The following is a 19593-nucleotide window of genomic DNA, read 5'->3' on the forward strand; positions in this document are numbered from 1 at the left end:
GGAACTTCCTAGGCCTCTTCTTGGCTTTGGGATTTGTTCCGGTGGACTCGGGTTTCCGTTTGGAAACGAGTCCCCAACGAATCTTTAGGCTCTTATTGACCCTCGATGCTTCGAACAAGACCTCATTCACGACGGAGGCGGGGAAGAGGTCCGTGCCCCATATGGATGAAGCGATCAGCTTGTTGGGTTCATGGCGGATTGTGGCCTCCGCCAGAACATGCTTCCTACAATTCCGCCGAGCTATGATGAAATCATATAAGTCACACTGCATTGTATGCAGAAGTGACTTGGTGATGATTTTGAACAACGTCTCCCCTCCGTAGATGAGAGACGCCATCTCGGTCATAGTCAGCGAATTGAGGAACCTGCTGAGTCTCATCCTAGCGTCATATTCTGTCTGGATCAGAGCTTCTGACAGCCTAGGTAGCCTCTCGCTGAACAGCGTGTTACCGCAGTCCAGCTTGAGTTTACCTGCTGAAAAGGTGGTCGGTGCGTCCACCCAGTAATCAGCCGATCCGGGGAGCAGAAGGGAAGTCAAATTCGTCTCCCGGAGCTGAGGCATAGGTTCATCCTTCATGGCTGCCTGGAATGCTAATTCCGCCACTTTGGATGTGAATGGCATTGGAGTGTCCTCGTCTACGGTAAAAATCGTAAACGGGCTCTTAAATGCAGTGACCTTTGTATTGGTGCATTGCCATTCCTCCAAGTTCCGGAGCCAAGCTTGTTGGGCTTGATACCGGGGAAGGATTACTGTTTCCTTAGGGACCTTATCCTCCCTCCTCATGGCAGCTTCTGTCAAGCGAGCGTAGCCCATGAAGGGGAACTGGAGTCCTTGAGGATAGAACTTGAAGTCTTCCAGCCTTCGAGTTCCGCAACCTTCGATAGTCAGCATACCATCCAAAAAGGGGGCATGTGCTGCTACCCTCCATGGGTTGTTAGCCTTGAATGGAGGTAGGTTGAACGAGTCCAGCATCAGCAATGCTTGGGTTGCCTGTCCGGACTGTGTTAGTCCCGTTGCCATGTTATCCCGGAGACCCACCATCAGGTTCTCCTGGGCTACCATCCTTTCCGACAAGGATTGGATGGATTGCCCGATGCTTCCAGCGTGGTAGACAGCTGGGTGAACATTTCCTGGAACTTGGTCTGGACCAAGTTCCCAACCATGTTGCCCATCTGCTGCATGATATTTGCAGAGAATGCATCAGGGTCAAAGGAAGAAGGCTGAGCCTTTTCCTTCAGAACCTTGGTTCTCGACCCCTTTAGTGGGGGAGTAACCTTTGCCTTGTCTGCCCCGGGATTGCGAGCCGGTGGCTTGGTGACTCGGCTGGTTCCTGACTTCTTTGGCAGGGACTTCTGCATGGACTTAAAGTCCAGCTTACTCTTAACTTTAGGGATCACCGATGTAGACTTCGGTCTGACCGACTGAGGTCTATCGGCGAATCCCTGGAAGGAAGTGGAAGAGGAAGAAGCTAAAGATGGACTCAAGGACAAACCTTGAGCCCCTACAACACCTTTCTCGCTACCATCCTTACCGTTGCCCATGCAGTCAACAGTCATGGGCTCGCGGTCCAGATCGAGGGCTGCTACATCTCCCATGACTTCCTCCGCAAGACCTTCCTCCAGCTCGGGTAATACTGCGGCCTGGATCTTCGCGATCAGAGGGGCAGCTACTATGGGGTCCACCGCTGATGCCTTCTTAGCTCCTGGGTAGATGAGCCCGGCCATGTCCTGGGACAGCATATAAGGCTGGCCCTTGTTGGCGTTCCAGCCAAACCCGCCTACCCATACTTCCAGGGTGGCCAAGGCAGCGTCCCGGATCGCTTGGGTGCCCTGTAATAGGGGTTATTATTAATACTTAACACTATAGATTAACTTATTCTAGTGCAATATTGTATGTTATAATTCATTGATTCTCATTGTATCATTATGTATAGTTCGGCGTGTCACATACCTCGGAGGTGACTTCATTCACAAAGTTGTAGCATACTACGCAGTTCTCATGATGCCAGACAACCATGTCGTTCAGGCGAACTGCGCAGCCGTCATGTGCCTGGCATACCGCGTGCCCACAGGGTTCCTGGAGAATGGCATTGCACCCTTCCTCCAGGCAACGGGTAACCTGTAAGTCAAATGATACATGAGTACCATCATCAACCTTCCGGAACAAGTCCGTGGTTTTGTGCGATATGCTATTGCCGCCGGAGTAACTCCGGCGTCAGCATATATACTGCATAAGATGCAACCCTGTTACCACCAGCTCTGGTGACCTGTTTACACCTGTAGTAACATCCCAGGCAGGCAATGGGGATTTAGCTATGACTCCACAGTGGCTCCGGCGACGCCCGAGCTATAAAATCTGACAGATTTAAGGGTTCCAAGCCGTTCTCATCGCGCCGGGATGAAGGATAGAATCCAATATTCAGGTACAGGGTTGAGGAGCGAGAGGTAACAGAGTAGAACAGTTAAATACATGACGAAGTTGATAACTCCGCTGTTGTAATTAACTGGATATAGTTAGATAATAACTTACACTATATAAATGTGGATGCTATATTATGTGTAATAAACCATGCATGCAAATCCCATGGAAAAACCGGAGCCTTTTCATGTATCTAAATACGCCTAGTTATCCCGATGTTGGGTCAGGCTTCAACCGGAGTCCCGAGTTCGCCGGAGCGGGATGGGAAAGAGTGGGCTCAAAAGATAGTGAGAGGGATACATGACGTAGTGGGTCGAGGCGTACCCCACTCTGCTGAGCCTGGTGGCCAACCAGGGCTTGGCCAAGCAGGGCTTCCCCCTTTTCCACTGGAGAGAGAGAGGCAAGGTACGGCAGGCCTGCCAACCGAGTGTCCTCCCCACCTATCTCTCCCCCCCGCCTAATGGGGGACTCGGATCGGCTACCTGAGGTAGCGTGAGCGAGTCGTCACTCCACCGAAGTGGGTGAGAGGGGTGGGGGGGGGGGTGGAGGCTGAGGGGGGATCGGTAGCAGGGTGGCTCGTACGCAGTTGACTGGAGACACTCTTAGCTGGGTGAACAGTCACGCGGTGTGAAAGGCCAGTCGAACGAAAGTAGGCCTATAGGCCAACTGGATGCCGTCTACAACAAACATAGCAACACATAACATAACTATCCTGTCCTAACACGGGGGAAGAGAGAGAAATAAATATGGAGCGAGAGAGAAAGAATTGTGTCCTTGAGAAGCTGGACTAATGTCGCAGATCGAAACAATCTGGAACTGTTAGCTCGGCAACTCAGAGCGGCTTAGTCTAGATGTCGTATCGAATTCATTATTCGAGGGGCAGGACGGCCAGGGTGGCTCAGGGACGGTATAGGCTACGAAGGGACCAGGGTCCTTCCGTATAAGACAAGAGAGTCTTACAATAAGGATCCTATCATACAATTGACTAGATACTATCCTCAAATTGTAAGACTAACTGAGTAGGCTACGTCCCAATAGCATGCGGTTCGGTAGTAGGCTATCCCCCGTGATCGGACTAATTCTTAAATAAACGTCAATAATAAATGCATCTTAAAGTACGAATAATTATAGTAATGCTAAATGATGAAATCGAATCCAATTAGTATGGACGACCAATTGGTACACGATATTAGCGTAGCATCATGCGGGTGGCGAGCCATGAAATGGCGGCGCGGGAATGGCAACGCTTGGGCTGCCGTTCCCGCATATTACCTAATATAAATTGGCTTATCATGCCAAACGCCATCTCAAAATGATCTCAAACATTAATTGCAGTACTTAACTTGGATGCAGCAAGAGCTTGACGTTCCATGATGAATCGTCAAAGAATTCCAGACGGAAAAACACAGCACAAAGAAAGAACGCGTGCAGCGTAAACAGTGCTTTCAAAAGGAATGAAAACAAAGGCGCTAGCTGTAGTAGTAGCGGGTAGCAGGGGCTTAGATCAGCAAGATACCATACCGACACCTTGAATAAAGGTGAGCGAGCCAGAATACTCTGGCACTACCATGTAGCTTTTTTCTCTGGTATTTGTAGCAATACTTATACCCTAGAAATGAGTGCTAAAGGAACCATTTCATGGAGCGACACAGGCTGAGCCCAGAAATGTTCTTTACTTTCCACACTTCCTGGTAGTCTTTAGTCTCTAACAAGTACTGCTTGAAAGTAACAATTAATGTGTATAACCAATTTTCCTCATTTGCATGTTCTTTTATAATGTATGTTAATTTCCAGTTAAAGAATAAATCTTCCTTTCTTGAGAGGCTTCATATTCAGAACTGATTCAAATGTTTTCCTTGTGTGTGCATGACTGAGAAATCTTAAACTGAGCTAACTGTGAAAACATGTTGCATTTTAGAAATAAACCTGCACTAATTACCTGTGAATTTAACAGTAATTATATCAAATGTAGCATTCTCGAATTTGCATCATCAAATACTGAGGACTGAGTTTTTATGAGTATACCCCAATTAGTAATACATTTAACTTTTCTATTTATTGTGCTTCTACCTTCCTTTTATTTGCAATATGAGATACATATACATGAAAAATAATTAAGATGTAAAAGAAATATATACGTAATTTCAAACTGAACCAGAAAGATATGGCAATTTTGAACAATTTCATCCACTCCCTAACCTTATCGTTTTTGTGTTTTAATAACTTTTTTCAAATGTTTAACTATTCAACACAAAATGGGCAAAGCCACAGCTGAAAATCCATGAAAATGTGAAACATTCTGTTTAATGTTAGCCCTAAATCTTGACAGTTTTTCACTTACACTTACATCTAGTCTGTTACCACCCCAACCAGGCTCTCCTGAGGGACCTATAGGACCCCTTTCACCTGGCAGACCAGGAGACCCATCTTGTCCTGGTTCTCCTTTGGGACCTCTTTTCTCCTTCAGGCCCTGAAATGAATAAATTTTCATAAGCATACTGATACAAGATTTTCATCTGAAAATATGATAAATCTTATATTGTAGATACTGCAATGATAATGTGGTGGGAACTGATACTCAAAAGAAAATCAGTCCCTCTCCTTCTCCCCAGCTGATACCATGAAACATCCATCCTCTGTGTCTAGATCATTAAAAAACCATCAATGTATTTCATACTTGTTTATATTTTATTTATTGGTGGTTAAAATATACAAAATGAATAAATCTACAAAATGTGAAACAATAACTTTCTAGAAAATGTGAGACAATAACATAAGTTTTTGACATTGTTCTATTTGGTTTGCTTTTTCTCTTAAAGAAAGTAAAGAAATCTAGTCATTATGGATTTTCATAAATACCAGTATGTAAACGACTTTATCAAAAGGACAATACGTATACAATAAATACAAAACATGACAATCACCAATATGCAGATCTGGTTCCTATGTACCGTCAGACTGTCTTCTTCGACAGGATTAAAAAATTCTGTGCTTACATTTCATCAAGACAGTAGGTAGAACAGGATTCTCCTGTAATTTGTGGTATCCATACTAGCATCCTTAATAATACTGGAAATTGCCAATGACATTCTGGTAAAGAATAAGCAATTTACATTCCCCTGCTGCAAAGAATACCCGGAAAGTAGCTTTCATGAGACATGTGCTGTTTTACATGACATGCAGTAAAGCCAAGAAAGAAAAATGCTATTAAGAAAACTGCTGAACAATAATAAATTCCAAAAAACCATCAAAACAATTAGTACCTCAAAAATCTTACAGTCTTGTCAATTAAATTAGTATTACTGTAATCTTTGAGACAGTTGACTCATCCCAGCATAGTACGTACATACAAATTTTTCATTAAAATGTACACAAATATGCTTAAATGAAGATAAAAAATACAAACTCATTTCAAGGAATTAAACAGGTATGTAAAACCAAAGATTCCATACTTAAGCGTATGTATATTGTACTTTGCTTGTGAATACACTAGAACATGTGCTTTTCATTGATGAAACCATGTTTGTGATCAAAATACACGTTTTATTTTTCTAGTAGCCTGGTAGCTTGTTTTCATTAGGGTTCCACCTTTTCAGAAAACTGAAGTTTAATTTCCTTTAAACTTTCTTGAGACCGAAGATTCTGTAAAGCTCAGATAGCGAGTTTAAAGTTGGAAAGTCACTTACCCTGAGGACCTATAGGACCCACTTCTCCTTTTTCTCCTTGATCTCCTGTTTCTCCGCGTTCCCCTCGTGGTCCTGGACTGCCAGGGGTGCCTGGTGATCCTGGTGCACCATCACGTCCCGCTTTACCTTCTAAGCCAGGATGACCACGGGGAATCTGCATTTGAGGATGTATTTGGTTGAATGCAACATGACAGGGTTGTTTTTATGTGTACCTTCTACGATACTATCTTTGCTCGATGTCAAGTTAAAACACTAAAAAATTGTAAAAATGTTTCATTCAGGTTTGTAATATTTTGTTGCAAACTCATAAAATGCCCCTAATTTTTTAAAAAACAATTAACAGTGTATCTGTACAAGAATTTCCAGGCTTTGTCTGAAATGCTGTTATCTAGTTGTTTGTCACATTTAACAGGCATTTTAGGTTAGGATTATCAACTAATCATTAATGTCCTGGTCACTAATTTTTTGTCTTTCATTAAGGTTCAAATTCTATATCTTTCATTTGTGTACAGGCAATTTCCCTGTACTTTAAAGAAACTGCTTGGCATTCCTTTCAGTAATCCGGCTTTATAGATCAAAATAGACTTAGTGACTTTTGTCAGACTTGATTTTCCCTATAATCAATTACCAATATAACATGCACTTTACAGTCAAATAAACCCCATCAAAATGAAATTAAACAAACATCATTACTTCCATAAACAAATATAATTTCCTTATACCCTCTAACGATTCTGAAATTGAAAGAACACGTACTACATTTTACACACACACACACATACAAAAAACTAGTTTCTTATGACACAAAAACTTTTGTGTTCTTGCAGCAAATGTGAAAAAAATGTATTTAATAAAAAAAGACAAACCTGAGCTAGGACAGATGCTATCAGTGCGGTTTCGTTGCATGCACATTCACCAGGATGTCCATAATATTCTCGTCGACGTCCAAAAAATTCTGAATCGGGCTGTAACGCAATACATTAAGATAATTATATAGAAATACTTAATAAAATTGCTTAAAATTTCAAACCTCTCCTACCATTTAAGAGTTACAAATACAACAGATAATAAAACATATCATCGACAACTACAGTTGCAGAAAAGAATGTACCAACTTATACCAGCCCATTACTAACAAAATAAGCGAGCTACTTACACCAGCTTCTCAACTTAGCATATCATTCTCCTCTCATAACTGAAGTCCAGAATGAAAAGTAATGTACCACAAACAGTATATTAGTAAAGGAATGGCTGCTTCAACAATTACTGCTAATGGCATGATGTACGTATGTTGATCAGTCACCATTAAAAGCGTGAATGGTTGTTTCGTTCATCTTCTTTATCAACAATGTACTCACCTACTTTGAGATTCAGGGCCTCTGTAACACGGTTTTTTCGCAATAACTTTTTATCTATGCATTTCATAAATATAACGCTTATTCAGAATACACATTATATCTACACATAAATTTTGACTGTATTCTGCATTACGTAGGTTGAATAAACTAGGTACTTATAATGTAAAAGTGACTTTTTTTTGAAGACGGGCCAACTTACTCAGAGAAAAGGTTTCGAACGCACTCGTTACGTAACTTTTGACAGCATTTCTTCCCTCTTTCTCGATGGATGATTGGCTATGTAACGATCGAAGGCTAGACCTCTGGCAACAATGACATACAAATTTAAATACAAGCAAAGCAGTACACCTTTATGAATTCTGAAGCTTCTCTAATGATAATTGTCATAACGAACAAACCAACAAAATATGTTAATAAATACAAAAACACTTCGATTATTAGTCTAACTCCCAAAATAAGTTTCCTAAGAAATTAGTCTACTTTATAGGTCACAATCAGATTGATAAGATGTAGGGAATAGTTGGTAATTTTCAAAAACAAAGTAGACAAACTTGATTTGATAACTGCTATATCCAATGTCAAGCAATTTTTATTTATTGGCTATCTTCCTATTTACTGAAAAAAAAAAAAAATAGCCGGTACCGTACTTTGGCTTTAAACCTTCACCAATAATTATCGTCAGAAGATGACTTCACGAGGCTCCAACCCCTTTGGCCTCATTATAATTCAGGATAACACTGAAGTCTGAAGGCTATCATGGGCATTGTTGGATTAGAAAATTTAACTTCTGGCTATAAAAACTCATTTCTCGAGCAGTTGTAAGAAATGTTAAATGATCCTCAAGGATCCCAGCAGTTGGCCTAAACGTTTAATTCATGTATATTACTGCTATTACTACAGCAGTATTGCTACGCTAGCCCCCCACCCACATCTATGTATCGTTCCGCCATTCATAAAGTCTTTATACCCAACATGTCGTACGGCCTAAAGAAGAAGAAAAAAAATATCGGATGATCTGTTGGTCTGCTGGAGATTTTAGTACATATAAGCTTTTATTTACTTTGGATAAAAATCTTATTTAACAAAAATAGTTATATAAAGGCTGATTACATACAATCTCTCTCTTTCTCTCTCTCTTGGTGGCATAGTGAATAGTTAATGGAAATGTTCAAAATCCTGAATGACATTACGAGTATTATGATCCCGTTACGCTAAATACAAATCAGACCATAAACATTGGATTTAAACTATAAACTGAATAATTACCTATTCAGGCTATAGTAAGTATGGCCACGGGCTTTCTCTTGATTGTATAAAGTTACAAGTCGTAAGACAAATGCAGTTTTGCTACCACGGGTAAAATTCCAAATCCTGTTAGCCATTCTTGACTGCTATGGGTTTCAAAGCCGATGGAACAAGGTGAATGAAGTTTCTGTCTGGTGGATGGGTGGGGCAACATTTCGTAAAACGGTGTTTACCTTGCTTACGTAATGAATGTTTTTCGACTCTGGCTCATAATCATTGGCCATGGCATCGGCTAGATAATTTTTACTCTATAAAAATTAAAACTATCGGGTTTAGGTTATTGATAATGCTGACAAAATGTGTGTGTGGTTATAAAATATACATATGTCAACTTTCAGCTACATCCGATGCTTTGATAAGGAGCAAAGTCCAAAAAACCGTGTTACAGAGGCCCTGAATCTCATAGTAGGCAATACGTATCTATAAAGAACTGTAATTGTCATGGGAATTCCAGTCACCCTTTAGGTGGAACTATTTGCTCCACTGTAGCTTCTGCCAGGTAGATATGTAATACATACTCTTCTACCCATCTTTTAATGGCTTAAAATTTCCATGAGGCACAGGATTTACAGCTACTGTATCCGATTAAACAAATAAATCGTACCTAACAAATTAGTTAGGAGTAAATTTGTTTACAGTAAAATATTGGTTTCCACATAAACAGATTTCCTGCCTACTTGGCATATACCTGACTGACACATTACAGAAAACAAAGCTGACATTCATTATTGCCCAATGTTGTGGTAGGTGGCCCACTGTGACTTAGTAACATAAACCTGTAGCAATAATGTTAAAAAGCTTGGTATAGTAGGTAAATAGTATCTAAAGTTGAGAAACTATTGCAAAATCAGAAGAATCGTGCTCATTACCAAGCTACCAAGAGGATGGATTTTAATGTCCAGGACCTATCACACAAGATAAATAGGGGATCATTACTAATCCATTTACAACACAGAATTGTCGCTGTATCCTTGTCTCTTCTTTCAAGAAACTGATATTGAACTGACAATTTCTTCACCATCAAGGATACATACTAACTTTGTCATAAAAAATGAGGTTGATCAAACTTTGTCTATGTGGTATAACAAGATAATGGAACATTCTGGGGAATGTTTTAAGTAATGAAATAAGACGATCTGATCAAGATATCTAGAAAATTAACACTTGATCAGTCACATAAACTTTATGAAAAATACATATAGTACTGTCTTGAAATAAGTAAACAGTGCAAATGATTTCACAGAGATAACAATACTGTAGTCTTTGCAACCGACTATCCTCATTTACTGCCGAATGATAACCACTTTCAGTTGAAAGGAGTGACAACACATACCTCTCTCCCTCAACAGCCTCCATGACATCAACATGCAAAAAACCTGGGCAGGGGGGAATATGGTGAAGTGAATGAAGATGTAAGATCTCAATGAGAAACAATAAAAAAAAAACCAGTTAACATTATAATTATGAAGGTAGGTGTAACATCGTGATTCCATCACTTTTCTACCATAAAGTCAGGACTAAAGAAAGCCCCTGCTAATGATCACGCGACAACATAGGGCACTCTTTCCTAAAGACAGAGTGTATACATTTGCTTACAATCCATGAAGGCCATTGGGGATACCCTCCTGAGCAAGATTTCTCTTTCCAAAGCTTTGTCAGTGTCTTTCATGTAACTGAACAACACATGACTGAAATCTATTCTAGCAGAATAGAGTACATGTCACTGCCATGCTCACTCATGCAAGCAGATCGCTGTAGGACACCTGTTCCAGAAGGGCAAGCAATACACACTCCTTATAAACATAAACACGATGAACTGCTTGTGAGGGCAGTGGCTGATGGAATTGTTATCATTCATCTAACTTATGAATAACAGTTGAGTTCAACATGCTATATTATTATACACACTTAACTTGAAAAGTAATGCTGGTTAAATGGGAATTGCATTTGCATTTTAACCTTTAAATTATTGACTCACCGACTATTTTTCAGTGATTTTAAAGCAATAATATAATATTTTGTGGCAGCACTTAATCACCGTAGCAAAAATACCCCTTCTAAACAGTTGATGAGTGTTTTTAAAGCCCTAGAGGTATCAATTCTTTGTTTCAGCAACATAAAGTATTTAATTTAATCAATGGAAAATAAATAAATAAAATCATGTAAAACATCGATACAGGCAAACTACTTACATAATCTTCTCCAGCACCAGAGCCGAAGTCGGGGAAGTTGTAGCCGGCGACCTTTCCTGGTATACCAGGAGGACCGGGAGGACCTCGGGGGCCAGGAGGTCCTGCCACTGATTCTCCAGGTGGACCCTGAGGCAAATTAGGCATCCCATTATTGTAGGCTGTTGATTACTGCCATCTCTGGCACTCTTATGCCACCGGCCTAATTTTGACTGATTTCTCCTCCCATCAGGACCCTCCATGTCACTTTTTTGCCTTACAAACTAATCCTTTGAATATAAGAATGTCAGTTTTCAAACAATCACAGTTTTTTGCCTTACAAACTAATCCTTTGAATATAAGAATGTCAGTTATCAAAACAATCATAGTATACTGTAAATGTCAAATTGCTATGTTGTTAATTTCGTAATTTCACATGATATCTATGTGACGTGCTCAAAAAGTAATGTTATCCATCAGAGGGCCAATAGAAGGCTGTCAAAAATATACACCGAAGGTGAAGACACTGATGAAGTTAATCAAATAAATAAATCAGAATACACCACCTAATATTTTGCTTCCTAAAGATAACCAAATTCTTAAAGAGCACAAGAAAACCTGTAAAAGCTTGTAGTATAGCAAAATCTTAAATAAGTTTCAATATTACTGATTAAATAAATTTATATGGTTGCTTACTCTTTTTTAGATAAATGGAAAAGGTTATATAAAATACAAAGCAAGGAAAGATAAGCACACATTTTACTTTATTAAAAAATCCTTTACTCTAACATGAATGGAATAGCCATCGATATCCGAATCCTAGTTACATTGACTTAGGAAGCTAAAGTAACTTCCTGGAAAATGACTTTTAGTATATATTTACAATAGATAACAGAATACAAAGAAAATATTCTGTGAAACTAAGGACTAATCATAGTTTGAAGTTAGTACCTTAATCTCTCAACTCACTATATCCAAACATTGTCTTGACTTGCATTCCAATATTTCCATGTGGAAATTTTAGACTTCACAGAATTCTAACCAGCATTGGAATATAATAAATGAAAAAATAACTCCAAAAGGCCTGCCGATAAAGTATGGAGTGTGATATGTCTTCCTATGGCCCTCATTTTTTCTTTCACTACAATGGCTTGCCTATTAGACACAAATATCTTGCAGCCAAAATACTTCAAGCAACATCAATGTATATCTGACGATGACCAGTCTTTAGGAAATCATCTGTCATAATTATAACCACGGTTTCTAATATAAAACATATCTCATCATGCGGCTGTAATTCCATGGTAAACCTGAAGTTTACCATGGACACTCACTGCAGCTATTTTCTATTGCCTCCTTAATGTACAGGAAAGGACTTCCCCAAAAGGCAAAGAACTTTCAAACAAATCTTTCAGAAAACACTTCTGCCTAAAAGATATTTATTTACATATCATCTTGAAGCCTCACAAAATTTCTGTATCCTTAAAAGTTGTCACAAAGCTGTAATTCTGAGCCATCTGTGTCCCTATTTTATGCATAACAATTTCCATATCTTGTCTTACCATTGTTGAAATATTCACAGTATATGGCATCAAGTGAGTTTTCAGAAAAGAGAGATCTCTATTGCAATATGAATCTGTATTTTCGAACTAAAACTACCTAAAAACAGCTGCAATGTTGCATGACAGGTTTGGGAATTTTCAAGTTTTCCAGATTAACAGCTCAGTATTTAGGACATTATGCTACCGTTGGTTTCTTCCTGCATCCACTGCAACACTCTCAGAAGGACGAGCCCCAAATGTTCTTGTAGCTAACTGTAGTTAATATTTATACCTAAATGCCAATTGGGCAGTTAAGACTGGACAACTTTTACTGTATGATCTGCAACCTATGAACGTGGCTAGAATCTCTGACTGTACAACTTCTGTTGTGTGATCAGCAACCTACGTATGAATGTGGCTAGAATCCTTGACTGAACAACTTTGTTGTGTGATCAGCAACCTACGAAAGTGGCTAGAATCTCTGACTGTACAACTTTTGTTGTGATCAGCAACCTATGTATGAACGTGGCTAGAATCTCAAACTGAATAACTTTTCTTGTGTGATCAGCAACCTATGAAAGTGGCTAGAATCCCTGACTGGATAACTTTTGTTGTGATCAGCAACCTATGAATGTGGCTAGAATCTCAGACTGAACAACTTTTGTTGTATGATCAGCAACGTGGCTAGAATCGCTGACTGAACAACTTTTGTTGTGATCAGCAACCTATGAACATGGCTAAAATCTCTGACTGGATAACTTTTGTTGTGATCCGCAACCTATGAACATGGCTAGATTCTCTGACAAGACCACTTTCGCTGCATGATCAGCAACCTATGAACGTGGCTAGATTCTCTGACAAGACCACTTTCGCTGCATGATCAGCAAGACAGCAACCTATGAATTTGGCTAGAAACTGACAAAATTTTTTAGTGTAAATGGGCATGTAGAAGCAGCAAGCAAACAGCTGAAGGGATCTTTTGACTCTCTACTGAAGATTCAAAAGAAAATGTTATGATTGTGTCACTACCTAGGCCATAAGAAAGCAGAAATCACCCTCTGATTACAAAATAGAAATTACAACAAAAAATAGCAAAACAAATTCTGAAGATGATCTCTGCTATAATGCCGTATGCCGTGGCCAGTGAAAAATCATAATTCTTAGATTAATATACCATGTGGTATTCCTTACTGCCAATTAAAAAATCAATATTTTAAATGCCACTTCCACCAAAACTACTGTTTTTTTAAACTGATCTGACATTTCAATTTTAGATGCAAATTAGAAATAAAAACCTCAATGATCTTGTAAATTAATACTGTGACAATCACAAACAGACATGAAACATAAGAATTTACCATACCTACAGAAAATAAGTTACTTTGTTCAAGTTTAAGTGAAAAGGTCCAAGATAACATGGATGGAAACAAAATAAGGTCAGTTTATTAACTCGTTGTTTCTTACTACTTAATACATAGTGTCTGCATATTATATACAACTCCATCAGGTTAACAGAACTCACCCTCTCTCCTTTGCTTCCTTTCTCCCCTTTGGTTCCTTGAAAAGTAATGCCATCTGTTGAGCAAAAAAAAGTAGAAAAAAAGGAAACGTATGAAATTAATCCTGAGAAACATCAATCGGAGAATCAGTTCCTACCAATTAAGTGTATTGAATATTCTTTGACTTCTCTCAGTATTTTTCAGAAACCTTCATATAATTTCTTTCTCTTTGAATATGCTAGAAAAAGAATTGAGCAAGTACGCAATGTGTAATGACCCACTCCCATTTTTGTGTACTTTTTTTTATGAATTCTATGCAGGCAGTGGACTAACCATCTATAATTTCATTCCTGTGGAAGTAACTGGTGCCAAGACTACTAGACCCTCCAGGCGACCTCCCGGGAGTCCCTACTGAAGGGGTCGGGGAGGGTTCATACCTGAGAGCATGGGTGTTGCTTCGTAAAGAATGCTCTGGTGAAACTGTGAGAGGAGATACAGTGGTGGAGGTGGAAGAGGAGGAGGAGGAGGAGGAGGAAGGGGAGCGGGGGGAGGTGTGGGAGGAAGCACTTGGGGTGAAAGCTTCATAGGCCTCATAATATAGATCACTGTTTTCTCTTTCACCTGAAGCGATGAACATGTCTTCTTCTTCTTCTTCCAAGTCTGTTGAGCCAGATCTGGAATGAGCATCTTCCGGTTCAATAGGGAGGGCTGGCAAGTGATTCAGTGAATCATAGTCATAGTCGTCCCTTGAGCAGTCAGTGTTAACACCAGGGGGGAACACAACTTCACCCTGGTGGTAACGGAGGCAAGGTTCTTGGTGACTGTAAGGGAATGTCTGGCACGTGAAGGTATCCTCCGGCCAGGCGAGGTAATAGCGCTTCATTATGGGTAAACACTGGTTGAGAGCAGCGTCGCAGACTTCCCTGCATGGAGGAAGTGGCTTGGTCATACCAGGGGCACAGGGAGGAGCCAACAGCCCACACACAATGAATCGGAACTCTGCACTGCATCCGATGGTGTTGAGCTGGTGCCAGAACAGGGATGCAGTCTGTTCAGCCTCCCTTGGCCCTTGGCCTAAAAGGTTTGGGAAGATGGCTTGCTTCCACTCGACGCTACTGCACTGCCTCACATTTACGTCCTGGCACTGTTCCGTGCTGCAACCTGGCTCCACAAGGTCCGCGACAGAGTAAACTTTGTTGATTATTACATGATTATCAGGTGCAAAATCAACTGCAAAAAATGACTAGTTTCTTTACAAGATACAATATTTTCTGCGGTCAGTAGAGCAGAATTGTGCAACAAACAAACGGCCTCTAATGTATATTCCAAAAGTAAAGCTATTAAAAAGTAAATGCTGATATATATAGCAATGAATATTAAAGTTGAAACACATGAGAACTGCATTGCTTACTATAAAAATGTATAAAAACGTATACTTCAAAAACGTTACTGCCAATTATCTGATAAAAAGTAATACCGGAAGTAAAAAAAATGTTAAATAGTTAACTATCCAGCTATTAGTTAGGTTAATCAAGGCTAAAAATAAACACCAGAAAACTTGTCTGAGCTACAAGTGTGCAAATATTAGGAGGCTACCAATAACATTACAGCTTGTACCAACGAGCAATACCATTACAATATTACCTGCCAGTGTTATTGCAGCTGGAGCAGTGCCAATTACAAGAGCATTACACTTTCTGGTATGGTTTGGTTAAATGTTACAACTTGCAAATTTGTTAGATATGCTACACTTTCCAGTTTATTAATGGTAAGGAGTCAAGTCTGCAGAGCGCCTCTCCAGAGTGCTTCCAAGTTCCTCAACTTAGTCCTGGCTTTTCCAGGCCGCAGTGAACTACTGCAGGTCAGGGGTACAGAAGTCTACGAATACAGTCGATGCGTCATGACTACAAAAGGGCTGAAGGGCAGGTGAGTTTTTTCAGTAGTTATCTTGAAACTCTCTTCGTTTTTCATTTTCTTCGTGAGACGAATAATGACGATGGTTATAATGCTACACACACGGGTGACAGTGGAAGCCGAAGTGATGTTTTTACGAATAGAGAGTACTAGACTTCGAGATCACAGTACAGTGCCTACTGGTCCATAATGATAGTAACTTTCACTATAACAATGTTAGCAGATTGCAATGAAGAAAGACAATCTTTAAATACGTGCATTCTGGTTAAGTCTGTTCATGGAAAACTGGGGATACAGTACTGTATTACAAATTACAATTTACTGTGCTTAAGTGTCCGATTTCAAGTTGTTCTTTTGGAGTTCATTTTGTAAATATGTCAATGAAAAATAGGCAGTCCAGTAATATATAAAGTGGTGCATTTATGGTGTCATCTAAGGAAAGCTAGAGCAGTTTTACAAGGTGAATGTCTGATTTTGTCTTACTAGTTCAAAAGAACCTCATTTAAAAACTAAAGTAATATTGCCAATAAGCTTTTGTAGGAAACGATCTACTGAGCATGAATGAATGTGAAATGTTCTTAAAGATAAAAAAAATTTATAAAAATAAGAGAGGACTACATTCTACGAAATCCACAATAATGGCACAAAATGTTTAAAATGAAGTAGTGAAATGTAAATGAGTATTGGGTTTTAAATTAGGTTTAGTATGGAACCTTCTGTTCAAGTTAGAAATTGTCAGAAAGTATATATATATTTTAATAAAGGTAAAAACTGCTTCAATATGGATGCATAAATAAGTTTCTCATACTATAAAAAAAACCTTACCCCAAATTTCTGAAAAGGAAAATATTAAAAGAAAAACAAATAGGAGAAAAGATGGAGGAAAGAGGTTTTATGTACATTCTACTGTATTTGAGCTCATTCCGAGTAGTAAATGTAAGCGTTCTTCAATTCTTTTCAAAGCATAGGCAAAGAGGTCTCTCGTTCCATGTAATCTTTCCAGTCTTCTTCGTGGTTATTGATTATATTATACATAATATTACTGTATCTCAAAGGAAGCAATTACTATACAAGCATTCAATACACATTCAAATATAAGTGCAATACATTAATATATTACAGTTAATACTGCTATGCTATGGTAAGTCTTGTTCTTACTTTTTTTTTAACAAGAGCTAAGCAGAAGCTATATATACTGCCAAGATTAAAATTTAAAAAAAAAATATACCAGGGTCATACCTTTCCTTGATTTTGAGCCTTGCATGTAAGTAAAACAAAATGATACACCATTAACTAAAAGCCCTTTGTCTCAACACTTAGGTTATAAACTTTATAAACTTCTACCTTTCAAAATCTTTAATAAAAATATGGACAATTAATAGTTTTAGATCATCTGAAAAGAGGGTTTTAAAAGACAAACAATTACCAGAAATAATTTCGAACGTTACACTACTCCCATGTAATTGTGTGGCATGTTCACGTTACAGAAATACAGAAATAAGACACCAGCATCAAATATATGTTTACATTCCTTAAACAGATTCTTTTATCATAGTGGTCAGTAATTCCATAGTGAGGATATGAAACGGTTTTGTGCAGTTCATTACCTATCTGAACGTACTGATTTGACTCGCAACTACTTGGGAGGACACTCAGGTGACTATTTCCCAAATGACCACTTTTTTGGCAACACTGTAATATCAAGAAGCTTAGTGACGTGATTTACAGGGTACATCACGGGGTTTTAAAATAGTACACATCCTTTCGGAAATACTCGTTCAGGCAGCAGATCAATTAGATGTGAGGGGGTCATCCTCCTGTGTGTGTGTAAAAAATATATTATATATAATATTATATATATTATATATTATATATAGTATATATATATGTATAGAATAAATATATTATATATATAGATATATATATATATATATATATCACACCCATGATAAGCAGTCCAAAAACCATAAAAAAAGAATCTGTTCGGCGTATATAAACATAAATTCAATTAGCGTTTTGCTACTCCTGTACTTAATTAACATGCACACATTACACCAGAAAAGCGTAAAATATCAACGCTATAATTTGAGGGAACTTTAACCGAAGTATGGACACTTAACGCTCTGCAATTATCTGAAACTAATGTGATTTATACATCTTCCAAGTTTTCTGCAATGATGTTACAAGTTTCTGGTTACAAATGTAAAAATATTAACTATTATGATATTCATTAATTACAAAACATTTAAATATTAACAGTGCAAACCTAACATGATGCCAATGTTAAATCTATTCCTACACTAAAATGTTCAAGAGTTCCTCACTAAACAAGTTAATTTTACATTTTGTACAAAAGATTATAATTATCTGTACTTGAGGATTTGGGGAATTTATCACATAAGTGGAGACATGCCTTAAGCAAGCAACGTAATAACAAAGTTTACTTACTCTAAGTGTGTTTTGTTATTCTACTTGTACAAATAATAACAAAAGAACTATTTGATAAGCCTTGTGTCAACAGCTAACATATGCAACAGGTTAACATTAAGTAATGGTGAATCATCGTCAACTGGTACAATTCTGTGGTGGCCAAGTGTTCATAATTCCTATCGCAAGCTTACATTCTGTGAGACTGTTCAGAACTTATAACTGCACCAAAATTACTTGGTAAATGTTCCAGGCGATTAAATTATTTGTGAGTGTATACTTAAAAAAAAACAGGCTTTCTAGATACATATGTCTTACTGTCACGTAAGCCTGTGGTTCACTGAAATTCAGTTTCCAAAGTAATAAACGCATTACAAAAAGGAGAATGGCAGAACATTAACATTTCTTTCAATTTACATAAAATTGAGTGAAATATACTGAAAGTAAGCTGCGAACTATAATTCCAACAAATATGGGAAAGTTGTCGCTGACCGAAGTCAGAGAGATCTTTTAACTAAGTTTAAGCAACACAGAATATCAAGGAGAAATCATAGTCTCCTACATACCCAGGGTTTGCAAAAGAGATCCAGAATTTATATTGAAATATGAAAAAGCTTAAATTTAAACTTATCCTTGTCTCCGTATATACATACAGCATTGAAATGAACAGTGAGTATTACTTATGGTGTCCTTAAGTGGCCAGGTCTTTCATATGTTCGATTAATACACCAACTTGACTGACCTAATCTGTTATAACTTTCAGGCATTCGTTGCCACTCTTTCCTTCACTGTGTAGTTCTAGTACTAATAATGACTCACGATAAGTCATAATACAAGCAGCTTGTTATCAAGAGTTAGCTGTTGATCCAGAATGATTCTCATCTCGGGAAATAATTTAATTATTATTTTTTTTTTTTGTGAATAGCGACAGTTAGTAAGCACCTTTCATTTATTCTTCGGAAACTGACCTGAGGTTATTAATATGAGTAAAAAGATGTTCTGTTTATTAACCAGATTGTGAAGAGAAAAAATGTATATCAAATTTGTTGGAAAAAAAAGCCCATATATTCTTATTTTACTTTTCCACCACAGATATTACTAATTGCTTAAGATATTCAACGCCAACTGACGAGCTGTTGACACAAATGGCTCAAAAAAGATGTCTCAATCTAAAGGATTAACAAATAGATCGTATATCTAAGAAACTACAACGCTATGATAACTGAATATGTAAATTAGGCTGAGACTATTGTTGATATTACTTCTATTGCTACAG

General features: G+C 38.3%; 1 protein-coding gene across 1 annotated transcript in view; it reads right to left on the minus strand.

Moving 5' to 3' along the window:
* LOC135198714 (collagen alpha-1(XVIII) chain-like) overlaps positions 1 to 19593 on the minus strand; it is a 751537-nt gene that overhangs the window by 94955 nt on the left and 636989 nt on the right. Inside the window, exons 9-14 of the mRNA XM_064226569.1 lie at positions 14310 to 15137; positions 14000 to 14052; positions 10961 to 11086; positions 6972 to 7070; positions 6106 to 6259; positions 4767 to 4870 (exon numbers count right to left, since the gene is read on the minus strand). Of these exons, the coding sequence (XP_064082639.1) occupies positions 4767 to 4870; positions 6106 to 6259; positions 6972 to 7070; positions 10961 to 11086; positions 14000 to 14052; positions 14310 to 15137 (1364 nt within the window). The remainder of the gene's footprint in view (positions 1 to 4766; positions 4871 to 6105; positions 6260 to 6971; positions 7071 to 10960; positions 11087 to 13999; positions 14053 to 14309; positions 15138 to 19593) is intronic.

This window comes from Macrobrachium nipponense, chromosome 22 (assembly GCF_015104395.2).
Source record: "Macrobrachium nipponense isolate FS-2020 chromosome 22, ASM1510439v2, whole genome shotgun sequence".
In the NCBI taxonomy this organism is placed as follows: Eukaryota; Metazoa; Arthropoda; class Malacostraca; order Decapoda; family Palaemonidae; genus Macrobrachium; species Macrobrachium nipponense.